Raw genomic sequence first — 25,804 nt, 5'->3', positions numbered from 1 at the left:
GCCAAGATTATGATCAAAAAAGAGTCGTCTTGTCACACCTTTGCTGCATTTTAGTTTACATGCAACCTCCAAAACGTTAATAGAGAAAACCTGAAGCACTGAAAATCCTGGGGCCTTTCAGAGTCACACTCATGTAGTTAGGATAAGGCCAGTATACTGCCACAAAATATTTAGCCAATTTTATTTAAATCTGTACATCGTGTTTATCAACTTTTTGTTATACCAAAGAACCCAGGTGGAACTGCAGGTGTAGCTGGGTCTATGTTTGAGTGTCTTTTTTTGTTTTTTTTTTTAAGTGATAAGCACAGCTGGAACAACTATTGAGTGCCTGCCAGTGCTAAGGTCTTAAACATTATACTGAGACTGGTTTTCTTTTTTTTTTTTAAAGACAACCTAAACTTTTGCTGTATTATAAATGGAAACAAATGCAGTAGTATATGGCACTTTATGTATGTAGTTTTCACTGTAGGATCTGTAGAGACCTGATGTGTAGTTTGTGGTTAGGGGTGCTTTATAAAGTATTCTTCTAAATAGACATTGTCATACAATAAATTACAGTCCTTATTCTGCAGATTTTTCAAATTTATACCATGGGACTTGGTGTCAGCAAAACTACATACTAAAACCATTAACAAAAAAATAGAAAGGAACTGTAGACAGAAACTGTTTCATCATATGTACACATTTACTAACTATTCCAAGCTTAAGTTTCCCAAGAAATTAAGGTCAGCTGTAAAGTTTTGGTCACGGGGTTACTTCAATCCAAATGCATTCTCCAGACAGCTGTAGTTTATTTTATTATGCTTTGCTATCATCTTCTTTTGACTGGATGATGTCATTAGCAACTTTGATTTCTATGGTTTCTGGATTTAAAGCTTCTTTCCCATTGTCCTCCTTTAGTGGTAGCTTCCTATCAGAAGAAAAGAAGAATCATGGTAGCACATAAATAACACATAATTTAGAATTTAAGTCTATAATGTATATTGCTTATATAGTACAGTACAGTACAGTTCACAGTGTTTTTAAAAACATAATCTATTGAAAATAATGTATAATTATTTTATTATGAGCATCGAGGTTCTTTGCTTTTAAAGAAATTCATATTTGCTCTTTCCATTTCTATGAAACCAGAAAAAGCCAAATGGCACATGACAAGAACAGTGCTGGTGCCCAAAATGCAGTTTCTTCAATAGGACAAAAGTAACAATAGAATGCCAAATAACTTGACCCAAGACAATACGGAGGTGTGTGTTCCCAAGGATACCATGAAACACTTAGTCAAGCCTTTTGCTGAATCTAGATTATACTCTTTTTTTTAATGTCTGTTTCTAAATGTAAATTCAATTCTATATGAAAGAAGATGTCTATCATTGGAGATTATGCCAAGACATAGGTAAAGCAAAGAACTTCTTATAACACAAGGAGGTAATGGAAGTTGTTTTATTATTTAGAAACTTCTATAATTTATTTTTGCTAGATCACACAATCTAGCTGCATTAATAACTTCTAGCTCTTTTAAGACTAACTTAGTGAAAACTTTGAAGAGTTTTATGATCCTTAATTCCAATGGCAAAAGAGTCCCCAGCCTTACTTTACAGGAAAGACAAAACACTGATTTCATTCAAAAAGGTCATGAAAATCATTGGTTCCCTATTGCCAGTAGTTAGCTGTCAAAAAATACAGCTGTCAAAAATACGTACGGTTTACTGAGATGTTCCTGTAATAATGTCTCCTGGGTATAAAACCTGTTAATCGTGATCCTAGTTTGGGTTTGCTTTCTGTTTTTTAACAAGGGAATAGTATGCATATGCCTTTTTTATTCATAATACTTGTTAAATGTTTCAGTAAACTTCCACTGTGCTTGTTTTCATGTCCCAAATAGCAATATACTATTCAAAACCTGTCTGAGGAATCCCTTAGGAATGTCTTGTAATAACAGTGTTTAATAACAACAAATAAAACAAAGCAATACCCCAATTCCCAGTCTTATGAAATTTAGGCTGTCTGAAATGAGCTAAGAAAGATGCTGTTTATCTAGAGGTTAAACAATAAGCACAACCTATATCTGAGAGAAATCAAAGAGAAGACTAACTTGTTCTATTACAAATATGTGGGACATATATCAGCTGTCTGGCTTTGACCACAGAGAGAGGTCTCTAGTAATTGTCTGTTTCACATGGCATACCCAGAGGAAACAGATTTCAGCCCACAACGTGATACCTGAAAGAATGGAAACAGCACAATCAACACAAATCTATTTTGAAAAGTGGATAAAACACTGCGGCAGAGGAAGTGCGGCTCATGAGATGCATTTTAGTTAAGTAGGCACCTGTGTTAAAGGCCTGAAAATGCAAATGACTTTAACTAGCATTAAAAAGAAGACCTAATTTAATCTAGTTTTATATGAAGGTAGAGTAATTTCTCGAAAGGTGGTGCTGAAAGAGAGGAAGTATTTAGCCAAAGTAAAAACTGGGCAATTGATAGAATATACTGTGTGGAAATTTAAATAAATTGGTTTTGGAGAAGTGGATAAAGAGCATGTTACAAATAATTTCAAATAATTTGAAATAGGAAGATTTGCTAGAACCCTGTTGAGGGATACTAGATATTACTGAAATCCATGTTCATGCAAACAGCGTGATAAAATTAGCCTTGCTTTCAATGCAAGCAACGAAAAAAAACCTACAAACAAATAAAATGTTTTACAAGTTTTCCTCGTCAAAAAATCCATCCACCATTCTTTGTATTGTCTTTAAAAACTTGTGCCATTTTTTGGATATGATGTGAAGTAATCAGTTCAGTTATCATTAGACATCAGCCTTTTTGACTATGACAACGTTTTTGTTATTTTGGAATTTTCCTCTCCATTTGTTTCAAATATTAATTCATATTTAATCCCTATTAACAGATTCAATCATTTTCCTCTTTTAATTAACCAGATCAGGTTTAAATGTTTTAATTACACCAATTTTCTTACACTTAATTTTTCTTTAGCTACATCTATTTGAAATAATTTTATATTTTTCATCTGGGCAGACTAATCCTTCCAAATCTTAAAGCATTTTATAATAAAAGCTTTTCTGAAAAGAAAAAAAGAAAAAAAAGAAAAAAAAGACTAGAGAACTTTAAAAGGCTCTTTTGCCTTAATCAGGTGCTTGCTGTTATCAATCAGTAATAACATTGACTTCCTCTAGCACTGCATGTGGCCTAACTGTAATAGTCTAGTGATGCTACCCATACAAAGCCTTAACTAGAGTATTTACTTTCCTAGTTTACAGGAAAATGGCTCCTAGCCATTTTGATACTAGAAGTCACCCAGCTTCATTAATACTAAGAAAAACTCAACCACTACTAGAAACATAATAATGTCAGACTAGGAATGTAATTACAGTACCGTATTGCATGTGGTATTTTAATTGTATTACAGAAATGTAATATGAAATGCACAGCTTAAATTGATTTCCTGCCAGCATTATTAAAACTTGTTGACTTGCAGGTAAAAGTGCTTTGTGCTCATCTGTCATCCATGAATCCCAAACATGGCCTTGACAAGAATCATCTGAGTTAACATAAAACAGAGATTGCTGAATACTATGTTGAGCAGTATAATGAAAATACTCTGTTATTGCAAGAGGAAGTAATCTCTTTATTAATTATTTCCCACAAATGCTTAAATTGCATTTAAAGTTCTGAGTATAATTTGGTATTATTAAAAATAATTCAACTAATTATTCAAAATATTTAATCTAATTTAAACTGAAGGCTTATCTTGTATACCTTTAAGATAGACATAATTAGTCAGAATGAATCCCACCTTGTATGAACATTGCCTGCCTGGAATGTCCTTGAAATTTTTCCTTCCTGCAAGCTAAGCTTTTCCCTCCAAGTTCCCCACTGGTCATCCTTGCCCTGCCCAGCATGTGCCTTTCTGGCTGATAGCACCTGTTGTTGACAATGTGTTTTTGTGTTATTCCTATTGAGACACTTCTACCCTGTTGTATCCTCCTTTTGTTTAGTGGCATCTCACCCATACTTTATATTGCTTCTCTGTTTCATCAGTTACGACCTATGTCTTTTCATGTTCCCCTAGTACTAGTGTCCCTTCAGATGTTCTGATTGCATGATGCTCTATTCATCTTTGGTTTCCTAAGTGACACTGTCCCAAATCTTTAGCTGACCTCTGTCCAGCTGCACCTTGGACTGCTGCCTTTTGCCATTGGTTGTGAGAGAAGAAATTACCAAGAAGGTAATAATTAATTAATAATTTATAATTATTAATATCTCTTAGCAGTCCTATTCTCCCAAGGACATAATACCCATCAAACTCTTTATCACTTGGTCCTATGATTTAGTTATTCCTTCATGCCACCAGTGACTGATTCTTTCCCCCTCCCCTAAGATAACAAAAGATTTTTGATTTTAACTTTCTCATATTTCACTCCTGTCAGCTGTTCTAATGACTGGGTCAAGCAGAATGAACTGAACTCAATCTTTCCTGGTATCATGTCCCTTGCTAGATGCATCTCATTTGTATTTGCAAGATCTGGTGCTACAAATAGACTTGAAGAATGAAAAAATGTGGCCTTGGTCCCTCACCTACTAACGTATCCAAGGCCCACTGGACTTCTACAATGTTTAGAACTACCTTCCCCTGACTTCTTAGATAACTGTGGGTTCTCTACAGTGCCCCTCATTTTAAATCCTAATATGAAGAGTGAACATATGTCACACATAGTGTCATATGACACTAGTCATTCAATAAATTCCGTAATTATTTAATTAACACAAGTTTGAAGTCTTCAGGTACAGGTTCTTTAAAGAAGTATATAGTTTAATGTGCAGTTACTTAACACCTCCCCCCCCATTTAGTACAAATGCCAATGATAGCCGATAACACAGGCTTTTTTCTTATTAGAGGTTCTGGCTTTTGCAGTTCAATTTAAAAAAAAAAGACTGTGATTGAATCAAATAATCAACAGGTTAGTTTCTATATTTACTACAGAAGTGTCTTCGTAGCCCTGAGAGCTTTAAGCACTTATGAGGTAGGAGATTTTCACAATACATGAAACGCTTTGGGCTCAAACCAGAGAAGCTTGGAGATTTCTTTAATAATTCAAAATCAATCAACTTTTGAGGTTCAGAAATTCAAGCTCTTGAGCAATCAGTTCACGTCCTTTAACACTACTAGGTGGGTTCTCAATAGAAGGAAGGGTACTATCATCACCTTTGTTAAAATATTAGTTTCTCTTCAAACTAAATTTTCAGAAGAAAAAAAAAAGCATATCAGAAGCTCTCATTGTAATAGTAAGCTAGCAATACACCAGCTTGCTTGTGCCCTATCACAAATGTTACTTTATCCTCCACACAGGTTTTGGAAAGTGCTATTGAGGTACAAACATCAGCCACTCTACCCAGTTTAATCTGTTCTAGGGGCTACAGCAGCAAAACAGAGGAGAGGACCTGACCGCCAGCCCAAGGTTGGTCCCCTTGACTCAGGAGGCAGCCGGAACCTGCAAGCCCGGTTGAGAACTGCTGTGGTTTCTGTGCTGAGAGCAGCTTGCAGAGACAGGAATGGGGCATGAGGGAACCAAGCAAAGTGGCTGCCCTTCAGTGCTATTAATCCCATTATACCACATGGACTTAAATACTCAGCTAAGCTCTCAGTTACATGAATGAAAGCAGGAAAGGACTACCCCGTGAGGAGCTGGGTTTCTGGAGCATGTGACCATTGTGCCCTACATACAGGGTGTGTGTGGGGATGTGTGTTTGACTCAATTCAAGGCCATTCCTGAGAGTCAGGACATTATTCCCACAGAGCGGTTAATAACTGCTGGGTAGGTGGTAAAAGTCAGGTGCACCATACTAAAAAAATCCTTGTACTCCTGCTCAGCCACTAACTTGTGCAGGGTCAAGAGGGCTGGGAGGTGAGGTGACTGCAGGTGCCAGGGCTCAGAGAGAAGGTGGCAGGGCTGTGAGCTGCCTCTGCTGTCTGTGATCCTCCATGGGGTTTGGAGGTTAGCAGGGAGTGGCAGGGGAGCATCAGGGGCAAGCTCTGGTGCAGCGTGAGAGCCAGAGCGTGCACGCAGAGCCTTGCCCTCACCCTCCAGTCCCTGAATGCAGCGGGAAGAGCTGTGGGCAGCAGCAGGGTGCGGGTCCATGTCCCACGAGGGCTGGGCACAGGCTACTGATGAGGCTGGAGCTGTTGTGGGGCTCTTGGTCCCCAGGTAGGGGGGACCAGTGGGATGGGGAGGGCACAAGATCTGTTTTCACCAAGAGCACCAGAGTCAGGGCAGCAGGGAGGGCCAGAAAATTTCCCTGGATACTCGCTAACCTCCAAACAGGTGGTGGTGTGACGATATACTGCAGGATTGCCTCTATCGCAGTGTTGCCATCCAAGGGCTTGATAACGCCCAGATGGGGTTGTACTCTGGGTCACAGAAAGAAGAGAAAAATGTCTAGTGATCACCTCAGCCACTGTACGTGGGATACCATGATTTAGATCTATTATTGTGAAAAAAATAAAATTAAAAAAAAAAATCACACTCTTGTACTGCATTGCCACAGCACACCATTGTGGTGATGCTGTGTATCTCTCTCTTGGACTGCGGGAAGCCCAGTCCGTCCTCACAGCCAGGAGGAGCTTGTGGGAAACTCCAGGGAATGTCAGGCTACTTACTCCGGTTCTGTGAGGGGAGTTGTCTCGTTTGGCTCATTTACTGGACTCCCATCTTCATGATTGGTAATTCTTTCATCCTCTGTTCGCATTTCCACTATTGGCTCCTTTGATCCGTCTTTCCTAAAAATTATTAAGTCTTAGTCATATATCATCATATTAACCACATACATTGCACATAACTAACTACCAAGAACGCTTCTCTCAAAAGTTGGCAAAGAAAAGGCAGAACTAATTATCAGTGATTAACTCCACCCAGACACATTTAACAGTATGTTCCCGTTTCCTTGAAGTCTTGAAAGCATCCTGTATGCAGTTACTTACCTAACTCCACAAACATCATGTATTAGCATCTCAAAAGAGCATCTTGTTTATGACTAAATAGTAAGACGATGGCCTCTTCATGAGAATAGATGTAAACTTTCCTAACCTAGTATAATAAATATAGGACTTGATGCCTAGTTATGCTTGAACTTTTCTGGCAGTGTAAAGAGCCTTTATATTAGTATACACACTGTACTTTAATCTTCTGAGATTGTGACAATCCCAGCTGCCAGAAAGGGGTAAAGAGCCCTTGTGTGATAAGAATCTAGCCCCTTCTGCTCACACTGGTAGAAGAAACTGTTTCTATGTCATACTTCCCCCATTTTAGGAGCAAATGCTAGTCTCTCATATATAAGTAAATGAACAACCTTTGTGCTAACTGGACAATGAATTGTAAGGAAGATGGAACAGTGAGGATTGTCACTATGCTTTTGTTGACAATCATAGAATCATAGAATAGTTTGGGTTGGAAGGGACCTTTAAAGGTCATCTAGTCCAACCGCTCTGCAATAAGCAAGGACATCTTTAACTAGATCAGGTTGCTCAAAGCCCCGTCCAATCTAAACTTGAATGTTTCCAGGGATAAGGCATCTACCACCGCTCTGGGCAACCTGTTCCAGTGTTTCACCACTCTCATCGTAAAAAATTTCTTCCTTATGTCTAATATAAATCTACCGTCTTTCAGTTTAAAACCATTCCCCCTTGTCCTATCGCAACAGGCCCTACTAAAAGTCTACCCCCACCTTTCTTATAAGCCCCCTTTAAGTACTGAAAGGCCGCAATAAGGAGCCCTGGAGTCTTCTCTTCTCCAGGCTGAACAACCCCAACTCTCTCAGTCTGTCCTCTTAGAAAATGTGTTCCATCCCTTTGATCAGTCTTGTGGCCCTCCTCTGGACCTGCTCTAACAGGTCCATGTCTTTCCAGTGCTGAGGGCTCCAGAGCTGAACGCAGTACTCCAGCACAGAGCAGAGGGGCAGAATCACCTCCCTTGACCTGCTGGCCATGCTTCTTTTGATGCCGCCCAAGACACGGTTGGCTTTCTGGGCTGCAAGTGCACACTGCCAGCTCATGTCCAGCTTTTCATCCACCAGTACCCCCAAGTCCTTCTCTACAGGGCTGCTCTCAATAATATGGCTATGATATGGAAATAGCTGCTCACCGCTACAGAAGTATTAACAATATTAGTACTAATTAACTTGCATATAATTTTACTCTCTAAAGGCACATCAAAGGATACCCAAGACATATTTGATATTTCCAAAATAAAACCTCTTTCTATGTAAATATTTTATCCCTATTCCTGTCATCGGATCAGGAATTGTATCCTGGAACTTCATCAGCTGCATTCTGAAAACACAGGGTAACTAAGTTACAGATGAACAGTCAGTTTTATATTTAACAGACTATTTTCTGGACCTGTGATGTTCTAGAGAGCAGTCACACTGCTATGTGCCATAGCAAAGACTTAGTTAAACCTTTGTCTAATTCATATCTCACATTTTCATATTGTTCCTCATTAAACAGGCTGTTACAACTAAAATAATCCATCTGTTCAGCAAGTACCTGGAAAACTCTACCATCCTCTGGTAGGTATCATCAAGGAAAATCTTTCTAGTGTAGCACAGATAAATGTGTAGCCAAGAAGTTGACTAGGGAAGAATTAATAGGTAGAAGTCTAAAACATTCTGTTTTTTTTTTTTAAAAAAAAACCTGTATGTGCTTATTGATCTCTGCATGTGAAATTCTACTTTAAGGTACATAAATGTATACAATGCTCATTTTTGTAGATGATGCATATAACTGTCATGGCTACCTCATATCTGTGAAAAGATAATGGATCATAGTAGGACTGGTGGAGGGAATGGTAAGATCTACTTGGTTTGTCTGTACATCTACAGTCTTACAGACAAATATACATTATTGCATGACCAAAAGCCTAAAAAAGACATTATTTGCAAACAGCATTCACATAGAATTGAGGAATTGATCTGTACAGAAAGTACAAACTGAGTAACAATTAAAAATTCCACAGAAGGGAAAGTGATTTGTAGGAAACACATTATATCATTTCTGATCCTGGTGGCTGTATGTATGTTACATGAATTGTATCATCTACATTCATTACATATGGAACATAGAATCATAGAATAGAATCATAGAATCATTTAGGTTGGAAAAGACCTTTAAGATCAGCCAGTCCAACCATTAACCTAACATTACCAAGTCCACCACTAAACCAATTAAGGGTAGAGTAGCAATTTCATGTTTCCTGGCTTGGTGGCTGGATTAGTTTTAATGAAAGTGAAAACTAGGAATCATTAAGATTGGAAAGGATCTCTAAGATCATCAGTCCAATCAGCAACCCAACACCACCATGCCTACTAATTAATGACTATTTATATCCTACAATCAAAATGTAACAAAGAACCATACCATAAACCCACTCAAAAATCCAGAATGCAAACTGACACATTTAAAACAGGGAAATTGTCAGTGTCTTTTATGGAATGGCAGTTGGCATGAAATAAATTCAAATTTTGACTCTTCAAGCTTATCTTGAAATTTTAGCCTGACAGTTTATGCAGAGAACAGGCTAAAATAAGAAAAGTCCCAAATATTTTAAGATCTGACTGAAGATCACCCCAAGAAGGAAAGAAATATAATTAAATAAAATAGTTGTTCTTGCAAAGGAAATGTCGTGGAGGAATTAATATTAAGTGACCAGCTTTATGCTTTTCTGGGACAGCATGGAATGGCATTTAGGTATGAGATGTGGATAGCAAGGTTTAAACTGCTGTCAAGTGACATTTGCAACTTTAGCTCCCTAAGGTCTTCCCATTCAGGAGGGTCTATACACCAATTCATACTTGGTCACTTCTTGAATGGGAAATTACAGCATAAACTGAAGTGCTGTGCTCAATAGGAAAGGACAGCTGAGACAGAGCCAGAAGCCTCACGTCTTGATACTATTGACCTGGACGCACTGGCTTCACACAATAGAAGAAAAATGCCGTTATTCCTTCTCTTATTGTAAGCTGTGGAGAATTAGGAAACAGGTATTTTATGGCATAACTTCTATTCAGAAGCATTACTTGATGTAAATACTCTGGTGCCTGCTTATGACTGGTTTTGTTCTATGATCCTGTTTCCAACAGGGTGGAGAACCCAACCAAGAAATGTAATCAAGTTACCTAAGAAAGACACAGTCTCTGAATCCCAATAGCCGGAACTAAAACCAAAAAAGACACTTACACCTCCACTTCCGACAACAAAGCAGCCCAATACAGCTATGAATAATGAGGGCTGCAAAATCTGATCTGCTCTTCAGACATCTGGGGAAGGATGGGATCTGGGAAGCTGCAGGAGAATGAACTGCAAGGTCTGACTACTGGGAGAGCTACAGCACACAGGAATTGGACCAGTAAATGTTGTTTAAACCACACAAAGACAGCTTTCTCCCAAATATTACAGTGTATACAGAAGAAGTCTATCAGATGAACATAATGGGGAAATTAAGCATTTTTTTAGCAAAAAAATTGAACTGCCTAAAATGAGGGGCCATAAGTAATCCTCTCTCCAGCTTACCTTTTGAAAACCCTGTAAACATTTGGTCTTTAAAGTACTATTATTTTATGCAATCAGTACTTGAACTGTTTTGCCAGAGATCTCACTATCTACTCTTATCATTTAAGTGAACATATTTGCACATAAATGATCAGTTAATTTGCATTTGCCTGATGAAGTAGCCACTACACAAGGGTATTTGTGAGAATCAGGATTGTTTATTCCCCACTTAGGTTTAGCAATCATTGACTGTTGCTATGAAGAACTATCACACTCACCAGCATTTCACCTACATCCTACTCAGCACTCCTATTTTTAAAAATCAACAATACTTTCTATTCCTAAAGTCTATGGGCAAGAAACAAGATTTTCCACCAAGTGCTATATCTGAGAAGAAAAACTCATGGCTTTTTCTATAGTACTATGCCCTTCACTCCCAAATTTACTGGCACTGCCACAACCATGCGCTGAGTTTTTGGGTATTAGCAGCTCAAAGATGGATTTGTAGAAATGGAGTTGTAATGATCTGTTACCTGTTCTTCATGGACCAAAGATGTGCCTGTAACTATTACTGAATTATGATCGATTTTCTTTGTGTCAAGCTGCACAAAGAGGCCATCTTAAAGTGAGGTATGGCAAATGCCTGCTTTGTGTCCATTTTTCTTTTAAGGCCACATTTGACCACAAACAAGTCTATACATTTCAGAGGAACACTTTTCCAAGTAACAGAAACATTTTATTAATTCCATTCGCCACACCACAAAATGGCCTTAAAGTTAATATAAGTTGGACAGCCAACTTTTTCTTTTAATGAAGTTTCCAAAATATGTGATTAATACTCACAAGTAAGCAGCCTTTCCTTCTTCCAGTTCTTTACTTTTCCCACTTGAACCACTCTTTTTCCCACAGATCCTCCTGGTGATGCACATTAGCAATCCACATTGTCGTACAAAGAAGCAACTAACATCAGTCACAACCAGGATTAACAAAAGGGCTGCCACTCCCAGGCCAATGACAGCACCAAGTCCAAGACCATTAAAAAGAGTGTCTTGAAGGAAAGAAAATAAAAATTATTAATAAAATTCATCCCAAAGACGAGCATTTTCTAAAGCTTTTAAGCTGTAGGCCAGGAGGCTGAAGGATGTTTAGAAATGAACCATTCAGAAATTAATAGAAATAAACAGTCCTGAAGATTAAACTTGTATACAACCTCATTAAAAAATTAAAAAAATCTTTTCTATATAATATTTTCCCATTGGCAAAATTTCAGTATGCTCACAGAAAATAAATGACATTATTTAATAACAAATCACATCTTAACATTCCAAGACTGAAAGTATCAGCATGCAGTCTAAGAATAACATTTTAAATGTTCAGCATAATAATAGTTGATATAAGTTGTCTTTTCCCACATTTCAAATATAACTACTTAGCAGTGGTGCTAAGCAAAATTACTGAAACTTTTAAGAAAGTGCCAAAACAGTATTTATTCTTGTAAAGGTCATTTTTTGAATTAAAGTAGAATGAAAAAGTCTTCAAAGAAGTTCATTCAAGCTATTTACTCTGCAAACAGTTGCACACACTTAGTCTTAAACAAATTAGTATGAGGAAAATTATGCATATTATTAAATAGTTATAGGGTTAGGACCTCATTTTGTATAGTGTTGTACCTTGAAAATACATTCATACACTTCAAAATAAACATATTCCACACCTGATCTTGCTTTATGTATTTGTATTATGAAAGCTGATGCTCAGCTAATTTTACTTCATTACAAATCTCAGAAAAAATATTTGAATGTTTTGACTCAGTTGACATTTCCATAACAGACAGTAACGCTACAGACTGTTTTGAATAGTGCGATTCTCAGAAGAACAACAACTATTGTGTTTGTGAACTCGGATGACCCTTATAAAGGAGAGGACTTGTATCTGATCAATAAACTAGGGGGAAAAAAAAAAGCGACCTCAGTAATCGTTCAGGCACCCAGATAATTCAAGAAGGTGTCAGTCTAGCTCAGAAATTGCCTAGTGACAATTGCCTTGCGTGGTGCTACGTCCCGAGCAAACTCCACAGGGGAGTAGAACTGCATTTTCTGCATGTTGGTGTTGCGCATCAGCATTGTTTACTCAGTGTTATCATGCTGTGGAGTGATGCATAAGTCAGCAGCGCAGTGGTACATTTCCAGCTGTGTCTATGCCGGTTGCCAAAATAAGAGCAAGATTTTTCTGACAGGAGATTCCTTGAATACTGTTGTAACAGACACCAAAACATAATCTAATGTAATATAATATAAATGTTTTAATAGGGCTACTACTATCATCTTCCTCTCCTTTCTCTTCCACCTCCCTGATACATTGTGGACTGTTTTCAGATTAAGAATATCATTTAAGCTTTCATATTTCTGCTTAAGTAATTTTAAAGAAAATATCTATTTAGTCTTTCAAATATAATTTGAAAATTATTTTCTTGAGGACTTCTAAATCAATACATATTAACAGAAATATATGCTTTGTTAGCCTATGTGATAGAACTCTTAAAAGGAAAAGTAAAAACTTTTTTCAAAAGAAGGGGAACATTTTACTTATGCAATTGTTTTCATTGTCTGTTGCATGGGTTGTTTTATTATAGAACTGTTCTTCAGAATGTTATTAAGCAATAAGCCAGAATTGAACGTATATATTTACATGGATGGATAGGCAGATAAACAGACAGATATTACTTCAAAGTTATTTTCCTTTCTTCAGAAAGACTTAAAAAACACTATAAAAATAACAAAAATAATGGCGCAGCAATGAAATGATGTATCATTTATGCATTGCCCTGTCAGCAATGTTGGAAGTTGACATTTCATATCAATTAATTTTCTTTTTTTTGATATCAACATTCCTCGTGAAATATTATAATTTCTGATACTTCTTCTAAAACTTACTTTATCCATACATCCACCCATCTATTTGATGACTTCCTTTGTAAACTTCAGCCATTTGTGTTTACCAGTCTGAATTGTCAGGAAGATTTAAATAGATATTTAATTCCAGTTTGTTGAAAAGCTCATATTTTTCAACAGATACAATACCAGTAAATTCTATAAAGTCCAGTTCTAGAGACCTTATACAGCAAAGTTTTCCTCTCTATACCTTCTTAATGACTAAATATGATGTGGAGGAGAAAAATTAGGGTCTTTTAATCCCTATTTTTAAAGGGATTTGGGGTTGGTTTGTTGCTGTTGTATTTTTAGGATTTTTTTTTCTTTTTTTACTGCAGTGTTAAGTAGTCTTTACCATGGGGAGATACGTTTTTCACTGATGTAAAGAGCATTTCCAGTGTCACTGGAACATTGTGATGTGGCCAGCTTCCCACCCCACATGATTCAGTAACAGAAAAGCCTACACAATATTTTCACTGGCAGGTAAAGGAAATGTTTATAGTAACAATATTGCTCCTTTGTACAATGATAGTCATATTCATTTGCCATAGTTGTGGGGAAGACTTTGTTTTTCATTTTTAATCTTGGTATTGGTGAGACATCTGAGACCTAACTATTTGACTGTTACGTATTTTTCTATCTCCTTGTGATTGATAATTTCCTTTTCATTCAGCATTCCCTGTCCTTACTACTGCCCTACTTGTCGCAAGTCCTATTTTTCCTACTTGCAACCCATTTGTTCATACAGGTTTCTGTTTCACAACATTTGAAAGTCTGATTTCTTATGATTGCCAATACTTTTCCAACATTTCTCTCCTTTATCTCCCTCACCCAAAAGAGTGACAGGAACACGGCCAGATCCTGCGGCAGGGTGAGAAGCATGGCTGTCATCAGCATTCTCACCTGTCTTAGGCTCTTTATGTACTTTCTTCTTCTGATGACAGGCAGAAATTGGACTGTCTTGTGTTTTAAAAGTATCTGTGTTATGGTTTATTTTTAAAACTAATGAAAATTTATAAAATTCATTTTTTAAAAGTTCATCTTTGGCTTAATTCTGTTCTTTCTTAAATTGCACCAGTTTATCTGCTCCTGCAAAAGTCAATGTAAAACTAATGCCAACTACTATTAAAGCCAACTTAGGCCTGTCCTGACTGCTTTCAAAAATCATATCCTAATATATCTATGGTACCAAAACAATGTGAAATTTTGTCATAATATCTTATGACATCAATAAAAGTACTAATTCTGTGACTGGATGAAATGTTAATGTCATACCACATATAGCCTTTCAATCAACTTTGAAAAACTCCTTTTTCATCAAAAAGTTTTGCCCTAAATTAAATTGGGATTAGCTTTACTGCAACAACTCTTAAACAATGCAAAAAAATACATTATAAGCAGCAATGATTTTAAGTGGTTTTTTTTACAGTGTTCCAGTATGTACCAAATGGACCCAAAATACTAGTTTCACTTTGTGCTCTACAATAATAAAGTATTTATTCATTACATACCTTTCTTCCCTAGTTGAAAACACACTTATTTTAAATCATAAAAATTAAATGTTAATGTTTGAGAATCAGTTCTCAACAATTTTGTGAAAAGGCTTATTTTATACCTGACTTAGTAATCTAATCATAGTGGAGCCTTTTGAAATACTGCTTGGAAAAAAAAAAAGTGTAAGTTCCATAGTTCTGAATGAGTTTTAATTACAATTTGTCAAAAATATGCTAAATTTAAAATAATATGCTTAATAATATGAAATGTTATATAGAATGTGGCATAAATAATGTAATACACCTTGCCATGATAATAAAGGAAATTGCCAACTTTAAACAAAGTCACTTCATTCATCCACTTCTTCAAATAAGTGCTTATCAATGAATACTTATGGAAATAAGATTACAAAACTTTCAGAAATGCAACAAAAAAAAATCAAAGCAAGTTTCTATAAGTGTCATAGAAAGTATTGGCAATTTTCAAGTTCTCACTTATTCAGTATGTTGTATTTCTAATTTCTAATAAAATAATTGAACATTTTTGCACAAATCATTATTTGAATGGGAAAGGACAATGAAGAGCTTTGGCAAGTAAAACAGAAGTTCCCAGTGAAGAGAACTAACTGGAAAGATAAATTTTCTGGACCCTAAATGTAAATTCAGAGTGAATTCCTTTAAGGAGTCTATATCAGATGCTCTAAAGGGAAGCGAGTCCACAGAGAGAACCACCATCTACATATGTACACAGAGTGTACAGGTACACTTTGTACACAGAAAACTAAAGCTGTTGCTTCTGCACAAAAAGATAGGAACTTAATATGCAACATTAATATATTCATACTGATTTTACATGAATGTATGTCCTTGGACGTGACAGAATTTCTCTGTACTCTTACAGAATCACATTGTATATATTCAGTTGCTGGTACAATAAAATAATAATTGCAAGTGTTATAAAGTACTCTGCTTGAGCAGGGGATTTGGACAACATGACCTCCAGAGGTCTCTTCCAACCTCAACCATTCAGTGACTCTAAGTTTTGTTGAAAAAGAAAGCAAGTTAGCACCTTTTTGTGCATTTCTTTCCTTCCCCTCCTTCTTAGCAGGCATGGATTAAAGGAAAGATGAAGGATGGATGATTCTACATAGCCCTTAACCTTTTACAGCTATTGACATTTTTAAGGAAAAAAAAGCAATTATATAAAACACTTTCCTATGCTCATAGGGTAGCACCTGGCAGCTACATTTGAATGGGTGCGAATAAGCGTGCAGGGATATTATGGATAAGTTTGTCCTTTCTTTCAGGTCTGAAGCTAAAGCAGGAACTGCTGTTGAGCTGAAGTAGTTGAAAATTATGAGCTAGAGGACAAATTTGAAAATGCTGCACTGGGTAGTGGCAGAAAAAAACCAGAATGCTCTTGTTTATCATCTTCTTGAAATGCCCTGTTGTATTGATTCTTATAAAGGCTGTCCAAACATGACGGTTATTTCTGCACCTATAAATATTACAAGATTTATATACTTATTCAAAACGTCTAAAAAGATAGAAAACATAGATCTTAAAAATTAGTATCCATTGATGAGCATCCAAACAATCATAATGTAGTACCAAAAGGGTAAACAGCTGTACAAGGATTTTCTACTAGTTAATACGATAAGGGTGGAAGGCCAAGACCATTGCTAGAACAAGCACTGCCAAGCAAAACATCTGGAGAGGGGAAAAAAAGGATACACATCCAAACAAGCAGCACATCATGAGAAAAACAACAACAGCAACAACAAAAGGATTTACCAGATATGTTACAGAATTCCAGACAGGTAACATGCATCTATAATATAGGTCCACCCCAGATATAAAAATGTATACAAATACTATGAGGTGTGTGCTGGAGGCAGGATATTGCAAATGCCCAAAGGATGGATCTTCATTTCAGTCATTGCAATTACTCATTTGTTCCCAGATGCTTTTTTTTTTTTTTTTTCTTTTTTCCCCCTTTCTCTTTGGGAATATAAGTACATTCAAATTTGTACATCATAAGTGGAAATAATTTCTCAATTTATAGCAGCTAAAAAAAGAGTCATTCCTCTTTTTAAAATAATGATGTCTTATATTTTGCTGTCTTTTAATGCTTTCCATTTTCTTGTCTTGAAAATGGATATATGTAAATTGTGGGACTTGCATAACTTTGTCCACTGCCTGTCAAAACATCTTCCTCCTTCATTTTCCAACAGGAAATGTCCAAGAGGGGTTTAAATGGAACTGTTTTGTGCTCCAGCTCCTTTGCTGTGGGTGACCAGGATGCAAGGACTGTGTGGCACCCAGCAAATCTCACAAGTTACAGGTACCCAGAATGAACTCTACCTTGGGTAGCATATGAAGGTAGCAGGTACCCAGCTTTTTTAGTGAGAATGGTACGATGCTGGAAAACTATATTAATCAGAAGAACAATTTCTTAGCTTTGTACGAGACTGTCCCATTACTTTGCACTCCTGTGCCTTACTGAGATAAAAGTCATGGGAGGCAAAAAGGAGCAAACAGCCAGTGATCCCTCCCCCCTATGCAAAAAAGCTTCAATAATTTGGCTGCCACAGCCAGAGCTGCATGAGCTGTTTTATAGCAATTTAAAACAATGAAAATTGGTTTCTGAGCCAGGTAAATGCCCAGCAGCTACATGTCTACCTTCAAATGAAATGAAAAAAATCAATACAGTTGCAGCATCAACATTTAAAAAAATATTATGATTCTGTGCACACATTTACTGGAGAAATATATGATGCAAAAGACACCATGACAGTAAGTAATATTCTTTTCTATCCCATTCCTTAATACAAAAAGATACTAACAAGGCTATAATCAACATTAATTTTAATGCTTTTTCTTCCTCAGTGATATTTCCTATACCTTTCTGAAGGACAGTGTAGAAGCACATGAGGTTATACGCTCTGTACTGCACGACTGAGTAATATGTTCTGACAGATATGCTTGACACACAGCTTTGAAAAATAAGGGGACAGTATTATTGATCCCGGCGTAACTAACTAAGAGAAGGCTTCCTCTAACTTTCTTCTACCCATAAATTACTTATCTTCATTGTCTACCATCTCTAATGAAATCTGAGACCGATTACAGTGGAGTTTCACTGGTTTCACTGGCAGCAAGAGGAGCCATAAAGAAGAGGCTGCACACCATACACAACAACGCACAGGAGGGATGGGCATTCACAATCAGGGGAGTCTGTGGTGCCACCAGGGTTATCACTTATGAGAGATGTGAGCTGCTGAAATGAACATGTCTAAAATGGTATCTATCAGAAATGTTATGCTTTTCTGATACTGATCTGAGTGAGGGAGCTTTTCTTTATTATGGCAGAGATTCTCTTGCCAACAAGTTTTCTGAAATGATCTTTTTCCTCTAAATTTTACAGGAAAATTTATTTTATTATGACTCTTTCTGGGTACTGAGAAAGCAGGACTTGAGTTCTCATTTACTCTAATGGCCTTTTGCACCATTTTTCATATGAAAGTGTCTTAAGATGTAAATAAAATAGCTAAATAAAACAGATGTTGTAATGTAAATAGCAACTCAAGTGTCAACGATGTCCTCTCTGTGTCTGCTGAGGGATAAGAAGGGAAAGGAAAGAAAGCTGTGTTAAGTTGATAAAGTGTCCTGGGTTGTGAAAATATTCTTTGGAGTTGTGGCTTCTTATCTTTTACGCAAAGTTTTTTTTTTTTTTTTTCCTGGCATCATGAAACCATCTCCAAGCAGCCTCAGAAGTATATCTACTGTGCCTAAAGAGTTATCAGGTAGCTACAGCCTCTTCTTTCATATATTTCCTCAGTCACTGTAGTAAAAAGTATATTTTTACCATCGCCTACTTCTATGGGAAGCCCCGGAGAAAACTGGGCAGAAGTCCTCCTTCTTTCTGGGGGAGCAGCAGCCACACAAGGGCCAAGAGAGGAAATACACTTCTAGGACAAGCTGCTTCACACTTCAGCCTGCTGATCAATATACACTTCCCAGTATTTTTGAGGCAAAAAGTGGGGGAAAACTCCCAACACTTCACATGTGTTGGAAGGCAATGCTTTTTGCTTTCGGCAAGGAACAGCTGACGGGGAGGGCAAAGAGAGCCCAGCATTGAGGGAGGAGAGGCTGTGCAACAACAGCAGCTTTGTGCAGTTTGTGGCATCAGCTCTGCGCCCAGGTTTTAGAAGGCGTTGGGGAAATGACTATATTTCTGTGTCCCAGGATCCTCCATTCAAACTGACAGCAGATTTACTAAACGTCTCTCAGAGGAATTTCTAAGAACCTGTGCAGATTAATTAAGATTGACATGGGTATGGAAAACATACACTTATGTGTGGTTTCAGTACTGCTACTACATAAAAGGTTAAATTATTTTAATTGCATTATTTGAGAGAACTCAAAATCACACTGTGCACATACCACAGAGACCCGAGAGATTTTTGCATCTTTATACTGGATGACAGCTGTAATCAGAGTACTGTAGTGAGGAGAGCTGAAAAAAAGGCCAACTATGTTGGGACTGTATTTGAACTGATAAAATATTTCAGGTTTGACAGCACTTTCTTTTAGCTCTTTAAGACATCTGTAAATGCAGAGACAACAGTTTTGAGAAGTATTACTTGGAATAATATTTTAAATGTATAATTATTTTTTAGCACTAGCTACAAAAAGAGAAGTTTAATATTATGAGTGCTGCCAGCATATGGTGCATGTTTTTACTTGAAATAGTTACACTGGTACAACTGCAAGTGCCAGCAGAGTTGTACTTGGTGTGAAAGTGTTGTGTACCAATATAGTTTCCCTCAGAATAAAACACCTGCCTTTTGGGATACAATTGTTTCAAGCAGGCAGATTAAATCAGTATGGATCAAGTGCCCAGGCCGCGTATTTGTATAGACATTTCACATACTTGCTCCATTAGTGCAATAGCATGGCAGCCACCTAATATGACCCAAACTAAAAATTGGGGAATTATAATTTTAATAATTTTTCTTTGGTTGGTTTGGTTCTTTTTGTTTTTGGGTTTTTTTATATATTCACTATTGGATAAAACACTGACATTTACCTTTGAAACAAATATATTTATATGATGTTAAAAAATCTCTTCAGTTACAAAATACGTCATGTAGATTATACAAGAAAAACAGTGTTTGTCAGTAATAAAGAAAATACAGATAGAAATGTTTTAACTCAGTTTTCTTTATTACAAAAATGAAGACAGAAGTTGCATAAACTAAAATGAACTTTGAACAACAGATGAAAGACGCACAAAGTTACATACATTTCTTGACACTGTGTTCGGAAAGATGCTGAGGGACATTACATTTACACTATGCACACATTCTTCAGGGAGAAGAGAGATGACAGCAAGTACTGCATGCATGAAAGAAATCCGAGGAGCAAAATGGTACTGAAACATGAATGGGATGAAAAAAAAAAAGCCATTGTTTCACAAATTAAAATAAGCCACTTTAAATCTAGATTCTCTTCTTGCCTTTCATACTGTTTTTGAAACCAGAAACTACAGAAACTGCAGTGCTTGCAATATTTTTCACAGAACTAGTTTTTAGCACATTGTATATATATTCAAATGTAATTCTGTTGGAAATATACACTCAGTAAGATTTACTTTGCTTGCATTACAGCTCACTTAACATGTATTATAATTAAAATGATATGAAAATAACATATTCACTAGAAATTGCCTCCTCAAAAATGTTAAACATGTAAAATAAATATTCAGAACTATTAATAAGAATATCATACAATGTAATGGGACTATGGTGGTAAGAATTACTACTACAATTTCTCAGGACTTTAGACCATATAAAAAAGAACAGAAATGGATATTCCTACCTCAGTTGCTTGATTAGGTTCTTGTAAAACATCTAAACTTAACGTGGCTCTCAGGATACAACTTCCATACAGGTACTGTTTCTAACCAGGCAAAGCTGGTAGATTATCTACACTTGATATTTGACGCCATTGGCTTTATTAGATGTTGCCATTGGCATTACAAGGAATAGGATTTTCCCTGTGAGTTTCCATCACTTATACATTAAGCCTGATAAATGTGTACCAAAGGAAAACTGAAGACTCCTTATATGCCTGCAGAAATAGGGTGGATGAATTACAATGTGATAAGCTCAAATGGGCTCTAGACGTAGCAAAGATTTCAGTGATGTTATTATAGACCTCAGAAGCTACATTTGTCTTGATATTGTTCAAACTACTTTGTAAAAGTAAGAGTTTTTTTCCTTTTCTCCTAAAATCCTGAAAAAATGAGCAATTAGAAATCATCACCATACCGGACAATGGGTAGAAGACTGGAGACTATTAGCACAATCACAAATTGCATACTAGTCTCCATTACCTCTTTAAAAAAATAAAATTGTTTTGTTAGGCTTAATTAGTTAACTTTACATTTCAATACACATGTGAGTGGAGCTATTAAATTTAGTGAATGAGGTTTGCATGCTGGAAAGATAGTACATGATAAAGCCCAGGAATCTAAGTGAGTACTGGTCATACAGTTACTTATTTATTTATTTAAACTATTGTATCTGTTTATCTTTTAAATATCTTTGTTTCCTATGAACATATTTTTTTTTTTTACATCAGTGCTTGGCCTTATAGTTCCATCACAAAATTAAATGGAAGGTTATTTTGTTGCTTGGTAATAGTATGTTTTGTATACCTCATAAAACCACACAGATGGATATATTTTATTTCCAATGTATGCAGTATATATGTCTTTTTCTGGGAAATATTTTTCCTATTTAGATAAATAGCACTTTATATTCTAATAACCCTACTGTAATAAATGAAGAATCACATTTGAATGTGTACTATGTAAATACTTTGATTCACAAATAATTGGTAAATGTTAGGAACTTGTCAAACTCTGGAAACAATAAAGACAACAAGTAAAATCTGATTAGGAAAGAAGCCAGCCTTAGACTTAAAAGGTTGTAAACAAAAACATTTCAAAAATACTGTTCCTTAGAGATATACTGCTATATCACAGAATAATCATTATCCTTTTTAAGTTTCTGTGCCATCAATTTGGATTTAAGGCATAAGTTCAGCGTGGAATATTTTAGGACTTCAAGTTTTTCAGATAGTTGAATATTAGCATTTCAAAATATGTGACAATGTTGAAAAAATGGTAACATTTTACACTGTCAATCATAAGACTTAAAATCTCTTTTACAATTACTACATTTAAAGGAACAAATTTACTTATCTAACATTTAAGTATTAATGACAGCAGAATATTAAATTCAATTTGTGAAGACATATTTATCATTTTAATACAATTTAAACTACAATTTTAAAGCTGTTCAGTCTATACCCACCAATTATAATTTAATTTGCAAATGCCTCTCTTCACTTTTTCCTCATTCTTGTCTGTAGGAAGACAAGATTTTAAAATCTTCTCTATCTTCCTACAGATCATACAAAATCTTGTAAAATAATCTTGTTCTCATTGTTTTAGAATTATGAAACTTTCTTGAAGAGAAATACAAACAAAACTGTATTAGTTATTAATCTCAGGAGATACACGACATCCCAAGGACATTATTCTCTTCCTCTTTTTCTTGCTCATTACAGAGGTTTTGGGACACTGCCCAGAACTGCCTGGCTCTGTTGTCACAGAATCCCTATAATATTGGCTTAATTCAAACTCTTTGGACTTTGATGGGAAGGGTAGGGCCAAAAGAAAAGGATCGTATTCAAACTACCTGATAACCTCAAAATGCTTAACAAAAGAATATAAATTGGAGCAGACTTAAAATTTCTCTAATTTTACAGGGGAAACTTAAGTAGTTTCCAGCTGAAGCTACTATCAGTTGGAAAAAAGATAAGTGATCCAAATTCGTCTCTTTATCTCACTGGCATCGTGACACTGAGGACAAAAGCCAACTTGTCATTTATAATGTATATTTAGCTTCTTAAATTTCTCAAGGCTTTTCGTTAGCTCTTTCACAATATGTTTGGAGAGTTCACCGTCAATCCCTCTCTGTGCCCTAATTCCTATATTGTCTTCTTATATACCTATGTGCAATGTTAGAATGACTTGCTAAGATAATACATTTGTAACTGGTAAAGAGTACTTCAAACATTTAACCAGCATAGGACAATGATTTAGAAATTTTCATTTTTATACTTTTATACATGCCTGTATGTATATATCTATACTACCTGTAGTAGTCTCCTGTCTTGCTTTATTAAAAAAGTAAGAACAGAGACAAGTATATGACAGGTAAAATAAGCAATAAAATGTTTAGTAGAACAGCTTTAAGGTTTCAAATTCTAGGAAATTAGGAAAATGCTGCAAAATAAGGAAATACCAGAACTGGACTGCCTGTGTAACCTTAATGAGAGCCTATTTTATGTTTCATTCTATGAGACCATCTAAGTTTTACTCAAGACCTTTTAAATCCAGTGGCATGCACTCACTACTTGTGATTGTATCTGCAATTTGGGTTTTTTTATTATTCAGAACAGCACTCTATCTCTATTGGGTCCACAAGAGAAAATTCTGTTTCCTTCCATGCATCCAGTCCCCATCTTAGAATGGGATTAAAATGCAGAAGGGACGTGACTGCAGACTACAGCCTCTCAAAAGAATTTGCTGCTCCCCTGGTCCAAAAAGGAGCCCTGGTGTTGGTGCACCACTGTGCTCCTGCAAACTGAGAAAGAGCTCCTGGGAGTAGATCCTCGTGTGCTTGTGCTGAAGCACACTCAGTGGAGATCAAATAATTCGCTACTGACCAGTTGTGAACTGAGATTTTCAGAGGCTTCTATTGAGGCCTGACTTGGACTGTTTTTTTTTTCCCCTTGGAAATACAAGCAGAATCTACTTACTACATATTTGCCAAATGTTGGTTCTCTGATCATAAGTAGAGTTGTACTTGCAGTCTTTTTGTTCTATTACCACAGGGAAAAAAGTGCCAATGATGACAATAAACATTTTCACTATCTGGATTTTAGAAATGGTTAGAAAAAAATAAAGCCTCTTGCAAAAGTTCCTGCCCAAGGTTATTCTTCCCCTAAAAAAAAAATTAGCATAAGCAATAGCACTTGTCAGAGTTATACTCAATTGAATATTTGTTCTCACACCTGAAAGTTTTTGATAACTGTTGTGCAGCTAGCACTTCCAAATTCTATATATCAGAGTTAAAGAGAGAAATTTCATTAAATAAGATAGCTTATTGTTAAGATCCCCATCCTTCATTAATTATTGCCTGTAGGTTCAATAAGCATTTAAGCATTAAACAAATAAATAGGGTTTTTTTATAAGAATAACACATAAAAATAAATAACAAAGTCAATGCATATATTCACATTGTTTGCATATGGAAAAACAGTCTTTCATCCAACTGACTCTGACTGGGAACCCAAAGTTTCAACTCTTAAAAATTAGAATAGAAATTCTATTTCTTCACCATACTATGCCAGGCACATGTCAATGTAATTCAGGTCAAATTATGGCACAGCATTAGGTTAAAGTGATAGAACACAGTGGCAAGGGCCATGGATGAAATAGTGGCCCCACTTAACACAGTGAGAGATTTTCTACAGATAACAATGAAGCCAACATTTTCAGAATGGCATTTGCTTGAATTCCAGCTACTTCATTACCCTAAACATGTACATTTTTTTTAAAAGTATTTCTGTAAATAAATTAAATCCTCATACTTACACACATGCATTCTGAAGATATCTTACTTGTGACATAAGCCAGTTTTCTAAAATTATTGTTATTTGTTTTAGATGAGAAGAGGTTTTATTAATGATGTTTTAAAATAAAGACTTCTGAGAATAAATTGAAACTGGCAAAACTGACCATAATCTCTCTTTCTAAGAAATAAGACTATACTTTACACTGGTGAAGAGACTTAAAAAAAATTGACCAAATAATTTCAAAGTTATAAGATAATGGTATTAAAACCCAAAATAAATGAACTATAAGGTGTAAAAAATGAACATATACTGTTAATTTATTATCTTTGTTATGTTTAGTAACAATTTGAAGGGAAGTATCTTAAAATAAATATTTAATTCTGCCTTAGCTCTAAAGTGCATTGACTTCTTGGGTTATTCTGTGTGCAACAGAGGAATGAATTATAATCTTAGTCAACTACATAAATTCTAAATCAAATATGTGCAGTAAAATGTCTATGTGGACTTTTACTAAGTTAACTTTTTTCTGAGGTTCTCTATACATTGTTCTAGTTGCAGAGGTTGTAAACCATTCTTTTAATGTGTAAAATAGGGAAAACTACTTTTCCCATTCTTTACTAAAGGTCAAAATTGAGCCCCCTGGATCTTTAAGTCCAACAAATGCCATGAAATGGAATGTGGCACTGTTGCACTCACAAGAAGTGAGTTCGGTGGGCAGGGACCTATTTTATGTGCTGAGGCATGGCTGCAGAGAGGCACAGAAGTGTATGAAATTAAATACTATGAACTAAAGCAATGCACAGATTACAAATAAGGGAAGAAATGTTTGTTAAAATCCACTAGAAATTACAAAACGTCTATATTAAGCATAAAGTTTTAAGTACATCATGGAAGGAGCTAGTATAAACACAACTGTGAAAATGATTAATACAGAATCAAAATGCTCTCATGAAAGACCAATTGATGGTGTACCTGGAAAGCCATGCGACTCACAATGGTAAGGTCTATGCATAGATTTCTTATAATCAACATATCGTTGAGAAAACAGAATCAAATCACATTGATCAAATTCAGTAAGTACATTCTCCAGCTTTTGTCAGACA

At 35.9% G+C, this 25,804-nt stretch overlaps 1 protein-coding gene across 1 annotated transcript in view; it reads right to left on the bottom strand.

Annotated features, from left to right (window-relative positions):
- Positions 1–798: 798 nt before the first annotated feature.
- NCAM2 (neural cell adhesion molecule 2) overlaps positions 799–25,804 on the bottom strand; it is a 487,115-nt gene continuing 462,109 nt past the window's right edge. The window contains 3 exon segments of the mRNA XM_075712794.1: positions 799–910; positions 6,677–6,796; positions 11,405–11,609. Of these exon segments, the coding sequence (XP_075568909.1) occupies positions 799–910; positions 6,677–6,796; positions 11,405–11,609 (437 nt within the window).

This window comes from Pelecanus crispus, chromosome 1, assembly GCF_030463565.1.
Source record: "Pelecanus crispus isolate bPelCri1 chromosome 1, bPelCri1.pri, whole genome shotgun sequence".
Taxonomy (NCBI): Eukaryota; Metazoa; Chordata; class Aves; order Pelecaniformes; family Pelecanidae; genus Pelecanus; species Pelecanus crispus.
The sequence above is the reverse complement of the archived record's forward strand: the minus strand, read 5'-3'. Positions and strand labels throughout refer to the sequence as shown.